The following is a 13,280-nucleotide window of genomic DNA, read 5'->3' as shown; positions in this document are numbered from 1 at the left end:
AACCCTTCACTTCACTACCCATTTGATTACCTGGTACTGCTGGTAACTCAAAACACACACACATCACCAGAAAATACTGAAAGTCACTCTATAGAGAAAATTGAAAAGGAGAAAATTTCAGAGGATGCTCAAACCAGAAAAAAACATTCTTTAACACAATATACTAACATGAATTAAATGTAAATAAATAACTACAGATACCAAAAAAAATCAAAATAGAAATTCAGAAACTCAGAACTGGACAAACTACATGAAAATGTGAAATGCCTGCTGACTGGAATCCGGAAAGAAAGAAGAAAAAGACATCTCGAAAGTGAAGATAAAATGTATCTGAGGAAGAAAGCAAAAAATAAGGGACATGGAAGACAAATTCAAAGAGCCAAGAAAATGAAACTGAAAGAGGTAAAAAGAAAAATCAGAGACGTGATAAAAAAAAATTAGGCAAAGAAGATCTAATACACATAGAATTAAACAGTCGCTGAAAATAAGATGGAACAGTGGTTCTCGAAGTGTGGGGTAAGCAAATCTGGTATGAGGGATGATCTAAGATAACTGGACTGGCCTCTTCAGTCAATGACTTGGTGGGATTAAAAAAAAAGGTGGGAGAACTCTTCTAGATTTTTAAAAAGTAAGGCAGAAAATCATATACAGTGTATGACTGATTGGATCCTGGTTTTTAAAAGTGTAAGACATTCCTGGGACATATGAGAAAATATGAATATGGCTGGTAATAGATGATTTTAAAAAACTGTTAACTTTTTGTTGTGCTAAAAGGATGTCCTTATTCTGATACAACGCATGCTGAAATATTTAGGGATGAAGTATGTTGTCTACAATTTCAACAGTTTAGAAACATAAACACACACACACACACACGTATATATATAAAAATATACACACATAAAGTAAAATATAGCAGAAGATTAGCAATTGGGATGGGTATATAGAGTCCAGGACTTTTTCCTTCTTGTTCAAAAATATACATGATAACACAGACCACATCTGCACAGTTCACTGTTAACATTACAATTCCCAAATCCTCTGGGGAAAACCCACTATGCATGCACTGTTGATTTATCTGACATTCAAGATAATCCTTTTTATAAAACAGTTTTGCAGTGGTGGCATCCCAGCCTCAAGTAATACCGTTTTGCCTATTTAAAACATCTTCATTTCTGTTTCACCCTTGAGTTCTGTGTTCTTTTCACATTAGGGAAGAGAATCTGGGCTTTGTGTAGTGACAAAATCAATCCTCCACTTGTGAGACTATGTCACATTGAGAAAAAAAAAACAACCACTCCATTTTCCGTCCTCTCCTGACTTAAGTTTTTTCCTTATGTAGGTTGGTTCCAAGATCCATCCAAGAACCCTCAACATCCTAACCTCCTAATTTTCACTGCACCTTCTCTGCAAGATCTAAACTTTGCATCAGTCCAATTTGACAAATGCACATCCCCAATGAAACCTCTTCCACAAAGCTTTTTTTATTTTCTTGATCTCCCATTCTAATGCGAACCATCCTCCTTAGAAATCTTACACCACTTTGTATTGCTGGTGTCCTAAATGTGCAATATCTCTGCCTCTGAGCCAGGGAGAAGTCTCTACCAATCTTTTGTAATTATTTCTTTTGTTATCTGTGAAGAAACTTAGAAATTTTGTATACTTAATTTGTTAAATGGTCATATTAAAGAACTGAGAAAACAGCCATAGAACAGTTAGAGTTTATGTATTATCTTTGTAATTTGATGAAAAGGCAATGTTTCTTAGATATTTCATGTGCTTTCTTCTCTGAAAAATTCTCAATTCTTGTCAGTGAAACCTGTAAGCAACTGAGCAGCTTCTGTCTGTATCTAAAATAGAAAAATACATGTTATAAATAAACAGTACAGCATACATAACAACCTGCAAAATCTAGTAAGTTCATAAAGTGGGCTGTGGTCTCTAAGCATTCCCAAAAACCAGGACAGCACATTGTCAGAATAAAACTGAACAGGGACTGGGTAAGACTCTTAGAGAATTCTTTCACATTAGTACACATGGCTTGCCTTTTTATTTTAGAAATCTTATTTGATCCATCACGTATGTCAAACAGGAATAAGGCAGCAAATAATTCATAACCTCTGGTGACAGTAACTAAATGACTGCTGTACGGAAATTAACAAATGTTAATGAGTTCAATTTGAAATGAACACTACTGTTTTCAACAATATACATTTAGACAAATAATGCTTTTAAAGAAGTACTTAACTCACCTTTATTTAATAGTGCCTCAGTAGAAATCTACCTGCCTTAATTTATTGAAGATATTTTACCTGTTTATCCTCCTCTGTGTGTGCTGGATAGTCCTTGGCTTTCATTAGCCAGAAGGCAGCGAGCTTTTTATTGTGTAATTTCAAATATGTCTTTCCTAAAAGAAGCAAGTTTTTGCTGTAGAAGTTTGGATCCACTGTACATAAGGAAGAAAAATTTATCTCAGATGAAATAGAATTGCTCTTATTTTTAAAGGCTTAATTTCTTCAGTCTAAATTCCAATAATAAATTTGTGTGGTCAATATAAGATTAGGCTAACTAGAATTCTTTTTTGTTCAACTATTCCAATCTCAAAAAAAATATTGGTAAAGTACCATTTATTCAGTGGCATTCTATTACATTTCTCATTTTCATACAATTTTATAAAATACTCCATTTGATAGATTAGAAACTGAGGTTCCTGATAGAAATGTATGCTCTGTAAGGACAGGGGTTTTCTTTTTATTAATAAAGTCTTTTATGCCCTGCTATATCTTAAGTACCTAGAACATAACATGCACCCAATACGTAGTTGCTGTATGAGTGAATGGAATCATGATATATATGCAGCTGACCCTTGAATAACACAGTTTCGAACTTGTGCAGGTCCAAATATATGCAGGGGTTTTTTTTCTCCCCATAAATACAGTAAAGTGCTATAATTATATTTTCTCTTACTCTTAACATTTTATTTTCTCTAGCTCACTGTACTGTTGGAATATAGTCTATAATACATGGAACATACAAAATACATTTTAAACAACTGTTTATCAGTAAGTTCCAGTCAATGGTAGACTATTTAAGTAGTTAACTTTTAGGGGAGCCAAAAAGTTAGTTATATGCAGATTTTCAACTATGCAGGGGGTGGGGACCCCTTATCCCCTCACTGTTTAAGGGTCAAGTGCACATACATACATTTGATTAACATTTACTGAATATGGGTTATACTTAAGTACAAATTTAACGAAGACTCTGTTCTTTTGGAATTTATGAAGAGGAGAGACAAACAAGCGTAACTAAATGTAATAGATGAATGAAAGGAATGCTTTGATAAGTGTACACATTATAAAGTACTATGAGAAACCAAAGAGAAACTAAGCTAAGAAGTTACATCTGGGCTGCCTTTGCAGCTAAACAGATTTTAACAGAAAAGTGGAGACCATTCTTGGCTCAGGGAAAACTGAACAAAAGCCTATGAAAGCATGGGACTGTCTCACTAACTTCATTAATTCTTTCTACAGATTCCTCCTATCAACTTGGGACCTTCTATATTTAAAGCATACTTTTCCCTGGATATAATTTATGGTTAGCTCCATTTGCTCCTTAACCCGAAATTGTTTTACTTCTTTAATTTGAACATATTTATGAGATGTTTTGTAGGTGTACTTAAGGTTTCCTTGGGGTTCATCCATTCATCTGTTAATTCAGTCATTCAGCAAATTTGATAGCATTATGCTAAGCAATAAGGAACAAATTGTGAGCAAAATGACAAAGTCCGCATCATCCCTGAATTTAGTCTTAGACATGTAAACAATACTCACAACTCACATACTCATACTATGGAGTGATAAGGGCCATGATGGGAGAAGCAACAGGTACTAAGAGCCTAGGAGTAGCTTCTAAACCGGATATGGTCCATAAAGAAAGACCGCCTGGAGGAACTACAGGGTAAAACCTGGAGGATGACTAGAGTTACTATGTTTTTCTCAACACCCCAAACCCTTAATTCTCTAAGGCCCTATTTTTACTTTGCAATTATGCTTCTAAATCCCTTTGAGGAAACTTTATTCCCAGATTCATATTCATGATATAAAAACTATCACGAGGGGTTATCATAACAGCGAATCAGAATATATTACTGACACAGTTTAACATTCAGACACAATTTTTTAGAAGAAATGTTTTTTTTAAAAAAACTTTGCTATCCTAAAAGCATCTAAACAAGTCCATATGAGTAGCCTCTCTAATACACAGTCTTTAACTTTCTTCTAATTTTATAGAAATAGAATTGTAATGGGTTTTTCTGATGTATTTAGTAACATATGCTTATGTCCTTTACTCTTCTAGTTTGTGCTATTAATATTAAAAAGGATGAACTTGGGATGGGCTGGTGTCAGTTTTAGACTGGCCATTTCTCCAAAGCCAGAGTGACATGAAACTCTTCATAAAAGACGACAATATTTGCAACAAAGCAAAAACTGGCCTGGTTTAAAAACAAGATTTATCATTTAAATGTTTTTTGAAGAGAAAGGGTAAATCTTAGAAAAAAAACTTTAAAAACTGTAATGTGACAGATATTAACTAGACTTACTATAATCATTTTACAACATAGGCAAATACTGAATCCTTATGCTGTACACCTGAAACTGTTACATGTCAATTATAACATTATATATACCTCAAAAAAATTAAACATTTAAATAAATAAATGTTTCTAATCAGCTGTATAATCTTGAATTAAGACAGTTAACATGTCAAAGCCTCCTCTCAAGAAAGTTGGATCATATCAAATGAAGGACCATTCCAGAACTGTAGCTCTAAATTCAGTAGCAGCCCACTTCTTACTCTGGTGATCTTTACTGAATAAAAACTAAAGATTGTTTGAACAATGTCTAGGGCAAAAAGAAGTATATTAGAATAAGTAATATTTTTGTTTTAAAAATTCCTATTATATATAAAGCATTCACACAATTTTAACTATACTAGTATGTGAATAGAAAAATGTTACCTTGCTCTGCCCTGTGAAAGTAGCCTAACGCCTGTTAAAAACACAAAAAGCCCAAACATAATGAAAAGGGTTATAACAATCAATATTAAAAAAAATTTCCTCAAAAGTCAGGAAGTAAAACATCTTAAAATAACAGTCAATTCATCAACAGTGAAAGTTAACACAGCAAAACTGAACATTATTAAATCATCAGAGTACAGATTACAGTATATGGACCCTTCTAGTAATAACTTAATTGCTGTTTAGAACTTGTACCAAACCAGCATCAAGTGCAGAGACGAAAGAACATTATCATATGCAACTCAGCTATTTTGATCCTTCTTAAGTCTGCAAAAACTTGATAAAAGCAAAAGTTAAATTTACTCAGTGATAGTTTGTACCAATAAATTTTTTAAAGTCCCTTATTATTGAAATTCCAACATAAAATGTTACTGAGTCTGAAACTGTAGCTTTTTGTCCCACTTAAACTGTTTTTATAATGTACTCATATCCTAGAAACATAACTAAAATTGTTACAGTAGAGCTGACTATATCTTTTTTCCTTACATTCTTTTTAATAACAATATATATTTCCCAACTGTGTTCTGATTATTCAACTAAATATTTTTGTATTAAATTCTACACCATAGCCTGCCAGAGCATAACACAGGTACAAGGAAAGCTTTTTCAACGGCCTTATTCCCTTACTCTGAAAATTTTATTGGTGTAAATTAACCCCAAATGTTTGCCCAGAAATCCCTTTCAAATTTTATTTTCAACAAGACAAGCAAAAGGCCTTGAAAATATGAGAATATTTTCTCATATTTTAGCGGGGACCTTTCAACCCTGCTTTCTTAAAAAGTTAAAATTACTCTTCCTTTATCTATACAAATACATGATTTTCCAGGTAAATGACTGTTAGTGTGTAGAACACATATTTAAAACTAATCCTGAGTAACAGCTGGTGAATTTCTTATTCTATTTTATGACTTTTACATGGTGTAGATTTCAAACAGAAAACAATGGTAGATTTTAGGCATGAGCTATTATAGCTGACATACACCAGAATCATCAGCCACTCACCTAAATAAAAAAACACTCACCAGTCATTGATTATAAGTATTAAGCCTTTGTGATAAGAGAGCTGCACTGGATGGTTAGAAACGTGCTCAAAGGCCTCACTGCTCAGAGCTCCAGATCTGGACACTGTAGAATGACACTGCAGTTAAGAAACCAGTACTAACTTAACAAAGGACAGCACACTACCTCCTCATAGGTGGAACTAGGAGGAGCTGCAAACAGCATTTTAGCAATTCTTCTTTGATACCAAGGCATTTCAGCAAATGTATAACACCTATAGAGAAATAAAATGACATATACATCTCAATTGCACCTTTTTTCTCTTACAGAAAACCATCTTAACAGATATAAAAGATATCTTCTTCTGTTGTACATTTAAACAATCTGCACTTTACATAATATCCAGTAGGTTAATATTCCCACTGAATTACCTAGAGACTGATTTATACTGATCCATCAATTAAGATGTGTTCCGTGGTTAAATATAAGTAGTACACAACAGTACTGGTAATGATAACACAGTATATATCATTCATCACTGAGTCCTCACTCTGTTCCAGGTGCTCGGTGATTATCTCTCATCTACTCCTTACAAGAACTAAATGAGTTAGGATCATTACCCCTATTTTTTTAGGTAAGAAAAACCAAGAGAAGTTTAAAAAAATGACAAAACTAAACATGATACGTATAAATAACAATAGCAAATGACAATTTAAGTCTGCCTATTTAAAAGAGTGAGGCAAATGATTAACATCCAAAGATCTTGACAACTTTCTGATATAGGGAGGGGGGAAAGTACTGCATCTTTGACTAGGGTCTGAACTCCCTCAAGTAGCCACTGTATCACATTCATGTTTCCTCCCTAGCACTGTCTCTCCATTATCATTAGTTCTCAGTAAGTGTTTTGTTAGTTTAATATGGTCTTTGTCCTGAAGATATTTAATTCCTTTTTAAGAATCTGATGCAGGTTTGTCTACACCATTTATTTATAAGACAATAAAATATTCAGGTCTGCAGACTACACCCAAAGAAAACAGCAGCAAACCTGTCGCAAGAAACACTCTTAAATCAGCAAGCATTTAAACACATTAGTCTATGTTCATACCAGCGAAATAAGATATACACTAGACAGATGGAAAGATACTGAAAGTCATATTATATTATTCCTCAGATAAATCAGACTATACTTGACACACCCTGAAGATGCAAAGACCCTCTTAGGGCATTGAACTGTACTGCTATATAGTTAGATTAATCCAGTTTCAGTTTGCCTGGTAAGTAAGAACAGTCTTTCCCAACAAAGGGAATTTCAAGGTCTAGCAAAAGTCTTAATGCCTTTTTCATTTTAATATGTATTTCTAAATGATCTGAATAACAATGGTTAACATGATCACTATCAAATTTAGTATTTTCTAACAATACATCACAACTTCTAGTTAAACACTCATGAATACCAAACACTTTTAAAAACTTTATATCTTGTTTTATATACTACAAAATAAGATCATACTACCTACCACTAAAATATTTATTTAAAGAAAGGTTCTTACCAAATACCCATAAGGTGAATTGAAGTAGCATCTTTTGGGTTCAGTTCAATTGCTTTCTAACAAGAAATGAGAAAGTCAATCTTATTTGTTTTCTAAACACAAATAAGTACTATGTTTGCTGAAAAAGTCATGATTAAAAAAATTTTTTTGGCAACTCTGCATTTCAGTTCATCTATGACAACACCAACTTTTTTTCCCTCTTCATTCTTCAATGTGGTTAAATTCATTTCAGTACACTATTAATGACCTGTATTAGAGTTAAGTCTTTTATAAAGTTCAGCAACTAACAGGATTCATCAATATGAGAAAAAACATGAAATTTGTAAATGAATCTAATTTTGAAAACAGTAATCTATAGTTCTCAATGTTTCTTCTAGATTAGAGGAAAAATAAGAAGGTTCTTTTTGGCAAGTTCTGTATGAATATTGGATTAAATAGTATTCTTTCCTAAAAGGAGAACAAAGTACTTAATACTTTTACAGAGTTTCTTCCTGTATATATATTTTTGTTCAACTTCACCATCTATACTTAACAAAGGAAAAATACTTCTTATTCGCAGAATTTATTAGTAAAATAATTATGTACAACATAATAAGATACACTGATAAAGTCTCCCTTATTTCTATTTACTATATGAAAGAACTATGTTAATTAACATAAAGCATAAACTACAGAACAACTTTAAAGCAACTATTTCTCCTTTTATCCATTATTTTGTTGAAAGCCACTGAGAAAAATCTCAGATTAATGTTAATCCTATTAAAAATAAAAGACCCTTTTAAAAAAAATTGAGAACTCCTATCTCAAGTTTTCTGTAAACCCACATTTTCACTTTCAGTCAGTAATGTTTGAGAGACACATTTTAAAATATTTGTAGGTTACCAGTATAGGCTCTGAAGTCAGACTACCAGGGTTCAAATCACAGTTCCAAGTTTTCACCCTTGGCAAGTTCTCTCTTCTTGCCATGCCTGAGCTTGCTGTTTTATAGACTCAATAGAGTAATATACCTATATTACAGAGTTGTGGTAAAAAATTAAATGAGCATGTAACAGGAGATACTTAACACAGTAATATCTTCTATAACCAGCATGATTTTACCTTTCAAAAGTACCAATTTATTACTAACACTGATTAATGAGTTAAAATAAGGCTAATAGCCAACTATGATTTAGCAGAAATCCTGCTTCATTAATAAAAGAATCATCACTGACTATATTTTACTTTTCCATTAAATAGTGGTTGATTTATAGCAAAATATGTTTTAAAGTATACACAACTTATACACTAAGCAACCTTTCCTAATTGGAGTTCCACTAGAAAATTAAACCCTACAAAGAATTCTATGAATAATTATTTTCTCCAATCTACCAAGAATGGTATTGAGCTAGTACCATTCTAGATGCAAGGGAGAGAAGTTAATTCATAATATGTAATGGATCCTTTAGGGAATTTAATTTTCTTAATTTTCTTGAGAGGCGCTACTCTCAAACAAACCCTTTCTTTTATAATTCTTGCCATTAGTTAAAGTGTTTTAAAAGAATCCAAAGATAGGGACCTGGCTGGCTCAGTCGGTGGACCATGCTCAAGCCCCATGTTGGGTGTAGAAATTACTTAAAATCTAAAAACAACAACAATAATAATCCAAAGATAGTAATTCCTTATGGCTTTAGATATAATAACGGAATTAGGAATAATAGTATAAATGATCTTTTTAGTATGTAAATACTAAATATTATCATTTTAAAAATATACTTACACACATTTGAAATCTGCAAAACATTAATTATTTTTTTTATTTTTTTAAGATTTTATTTATTCAATCTGACAGAGGGAGAGAGAGAACACAAGCAGGGGGAGCAGCAGGCAGAGGGAGAAGCAGACTCCCTGCTGAGCAGAGAGCCCAATGTGGGGCTTGATCCCAGGACTCTGGAATCATGACCTGAGCTGAAGGCAGATGCTTAACCGACTGAGCCACCCAGGTGCCTGAAAACACTGGTTTTTAAAAAATAATCTATAGCCTCTGCTTCCATTGATATATTTTCTGCTATTTTTCATGATTTATATTGGAAGATATTTGTCATATATTTCTACATACTATGGCACAGAATAACTTAGGTGATTTATTTAATGCCCCCGAGCAAATTACAACATTTCACAGAATCTAAGATACCATGAAAGTTACCACACATCATTATTATATCTATCACTAAAAAGAAAAAAGCATTGCCTATTATAAGATACCACTGATTATATAATGCAATCTTATTTCAAAGGTCTTAAAATGTGAAAAATGTTGCATATTATTAAACTGAAAAATATATATGTATATGTATACACACACATACACATGTGTGTGTATATACACCACTGATGCCAGAATAAAAAGCTAGGTCTCCTGACTCCCAGTCCAATGTTCTTTTCTATTACCTACTGTATAAAACAGGAATTGAGACTATAACCATAAAATTCAGAAAAGCTGTTAGATAGCTTATCTAGCATTTTTCCTATGAATGTTTCCATCACATTCTCTTCCTTTGTATTTTTGAGATGGTCTACAATATCAAAAGAGAAATAAATATGCTGAATTTCTAGTGGCAGTTTTTCGGGAGTTTTTGTTTAGTTTTGTTTAGGACGATGAGGTAGTGTATATGGCACATCATAAAATATACAAACTCCTGGAGAATATCTGGCATCTAAGGAAGAGCTTACTATAAAAGAAGTAACTTTAGGGGAAATACTAAAACACAAAATACACAGAGATAATAATCGTAAACAGTACTATTACTATTGGGAGTGGTTTATCAGTTGTGTTAGACTTTATACCAGACCACACCTCGGGGTATATAGGACCTTGCAGAGTTCCCTCCCACATACTCTGGTCTTGGCCACAGGACTTGTTTAGGTCCACAGGATATTACCAAGTGTGATGCAAAACAGAGGCTTAATGAAAGTTTGCGCACTGGGATTTTTTATCTTGGAATGCGAATTCTTGGAAGCCAGCCGTAAAGAAGCTTGGGCTAGACTACTAAATAATGCAAAGAAAAGTGGAGAGAAACAGTCCTGTAAGAGGCCATCTTGTACATTCCATCCCAGCTGAAGACAGAGGTGAAGGCAGCCGTATGATGACCTCAGATACACTGAACAGATGGGGAGCACCACTACATAGTTAACCCACAAAATCTTGAGAAATAAGCTGTCTGCATTAGACCTCTAAGTTTTAGGTGGTTTGCTATGCAGCAATAGATAAGTGAAACAGGAATTTATTAAAAAAACGAATTCCTTTTAAAATTCATCAGTACCTCAAAATGCTCCTTGATAATGTAGGCATTTGCAATTTTAGCCTTGATGCCTTCATAATCTCCAACATCACTAATACAGATTGCATACCACTAAAAACAGAAGAAAAAAACATGTAAGAATAATAATACTCCACTGATGCTCCATTCAATACAAGGTAATACAGTATCTTTTCCCCAATAGTCATTCTCATTCAACAGAAACTTAGCATAAAAACTGTACTAAATATACTGTCATATACAAAGAAAAGTAGACATGGCCCTTAAAGAACTCAAGGACAGGACATGTTTATAGAAAACTATAATACAAGGTAAAGAACAGTCTAAGAAAGTTATCAGCACAATGGGAAGATAACGATTCATGTTTATGACCAGATTATATATTTAGAAAAATTTGCAATTGAATAACTTATTTTCTCGTCCTCTTTTCTGCAAGCTGCCTCTTCCCCCAGTCTGCCGTTACAGTAATAAGCCACATTTGTCAATTGTGACTTTGTCCCTGTAGTCATAGTTAAGACAATATACCTAAACTGAGACTATCTGAGTTTCATCCCTAAGGACTAAATCCAAAATATCCAAGCTTCATAAACTCTAAGTCACAAGACTTAGAATGAGAAAAAAAGAGTCCGTAGAGAAAAAGATTTGCAGGTAACAGCAAAGAGGAAAGACAGTGAAACATCAGAGCACTCAAGCCAGTTTTTCCTGAACCAAAAAGCACCCTGCCTTTAGGTTCTGTGAAAGAGAGTTTCTTATAAAAAAAGACAAAAAACAAAAAACACCTCCCCTGTTTTTGTTTGAGCTTATTTGTGTGGGGTTTTAATAATTATAACCAGAAAGATTTTAACTAAAACAAACTTCTGTTTAAATCTATTCTCCACCAAAATTTTGGTAATTTTATTGAAAATTTAAAAGTATACCTTAAAACACACATGTGCATATGCACGTGCGTGCACACACACCTCTATAGGTGATGCTCACTTAATCTCCACTGAGAGTTCCCCAGCTGCCCAAATCTGGTGTTCTAATCTTCTCCCACATATCATGACACCGGATAACATCACCTTTCTCTTATATATCTCACAACCTTCTATATGCAAAGCAAACACAAGCTTATGGATGAATCCTAAACATTCTTTCTTGATTAGACTGTCAGTATTCTGAAATTTTTAACATATGTCAAAGATGTATCACAGGGGGTGCCTGGGTGGCTCAGTTGATTAAACATCTGCCTTTGGCTCAGGTCATGATCCCAGGGTCCTGAGATCAACTCCCGTGCTGGGCTCCCTGCTCAGCAGGGAGTCTGCTTGTCCCCCCTCCTTCCCGCTTGTGCTCTCTCTCACTATCTCGGTCTCTCTCAAATAAATAAAATATTTTTTTTAAAAAAAAGATGTATCACAATAATAGCACAAAGAGCAGTTATGTATTTTTATTTTTTTAAAGATTTACTTATTTATTTATTTGAGAGAGAGAGAGAGAGACAGCCAGCGAGAAAGGGAACACAACCAGGGGGAGTGGGAGAGGAAGAAGCAGGCTCCCAGCAGAGGAGCCTGATGTGGGCTCGATCCCAGAATGCCGGGATCACGCCCTGAGCCGAAGGGAGATGCTTAACGACTAAGCCACCCAGGTGCCCCTAAAGAGCAGTTATTAATACATGAAGTATATATCACTTGATGTGGACTATAAATTAAAGATGTACACTATAAAACTTAAAGCAACCACTAAAACAACATAATACAATTATAGTCATTAAGTCAATCAAATAAAATGGAATCCAAAAAATGATCAATACAAAAGAAGGCAGAAAAAGAAGAAAATGAGAACAGATGAGCAAACAGAAAATAGGAAGATAGGGAATTTAAAACCAAAAATATCATTAATCACATTAAATGTAAATGGTCCAAACACCCCAAATGAAAGGCAGATTGCCAAACTGGATTAAAATTAAGACAGCCTGAGAGTGACCTAAGTGAAAAAGCCAAGTAAAGAAATCCGAATTCTCTCCTCCATCAAAGCAATAAATAAAAACGCTCAACTGTTAGAATCAATGTTTTTTTTTGAACTCCAAAATTAACCTAAGGCTTGCAGTGACCTGGGAATGCTTATTCAAAGCAACAGATTATTCCTAGTGAGAACAGTGAACTTTGTGCTGTTCTATCTTATTCCAGTCCCATCCCACACTCCCAGTCTCAGCCGGAGCTGTGAAAACAGCCCTCCATTCCCGGTACCAGATTAGAACAGATCTCATTCATGGAGAACTATAATTAATTATTTGTTCTGATCTGTTTGGTGGCTCCCTGCAAGACTGACCTTGTACATATTTCACCTAACTGGAAAAGACAGAAATTATAAAATGGTCCT

The 13,280-nt window shown here is 33.9% G+C and overlaps 1 protein-coding gene across 5 annotated transcripts in view; it reads right to left on the bottom strand.

The window, feature by feature from the left end:
* Positions 1–1,710: 1,710 nt before the first annotated feature.
* The window catches only part of RMDN1 (regulator of microtubule dynamics 1), a 48,323-nt gene continuing 36,753 nt past the window's right edge, over positions 1,711–13,280 (bottom strand). For 2 of the 5 annotated variants that reach the window (XM_045806027.2, XM_045806030.1), the window contains exons 5-10: positions 10,926–11,015; positions 7,627–7,682; positions 6,263–6,350; positions 5,018–5,048; positions 2,313–2,446; positions 1,711–1,850 (exon numbers count right to left, since the gene is read on the bottom strand). In XM_045806027.2, coding sequence (XP_045661983.1) covers positions 1,800–1,850; positions 2,313–2,446; positions 5,018–5,048; positions 6,263–6,350; positions 7,627–7,682; positions 10,926–11,015 — 450 coding nt within the window. In that variant the 3' untranslated portion in view covers positions 1,711–1,799. Of the gene's footprint in view, positions 1,851–2,312; positions 2,447–5,017; positions 5,049–6,099; positions 6,351–7,626; positions 7,683–10,925; positions 11,016–13,280 lie in introns of those variants that run through there. The other 3 variants (XM_045806029.2, XR_006781121.2, XR_006781120.2) reach the window with 3 other exon arrangements.

The sequence above is a fragment of the Ursus americanus genome, chromosome 9, assembly GCF_024610735.1.
Source record: "Ursus americanus isolate L20-20 chromosome 9, mUrsAme1.1.p, whole genome shotgun sequence".
NCBI lineage: Eukaryota > Metazoa > Chordata > Mammalia > Carnivora > Ursidae > Ursus > Ursus americanus.
This window is presented reverse-complemented; position numbering and strand designations above follow the sequence as displayed.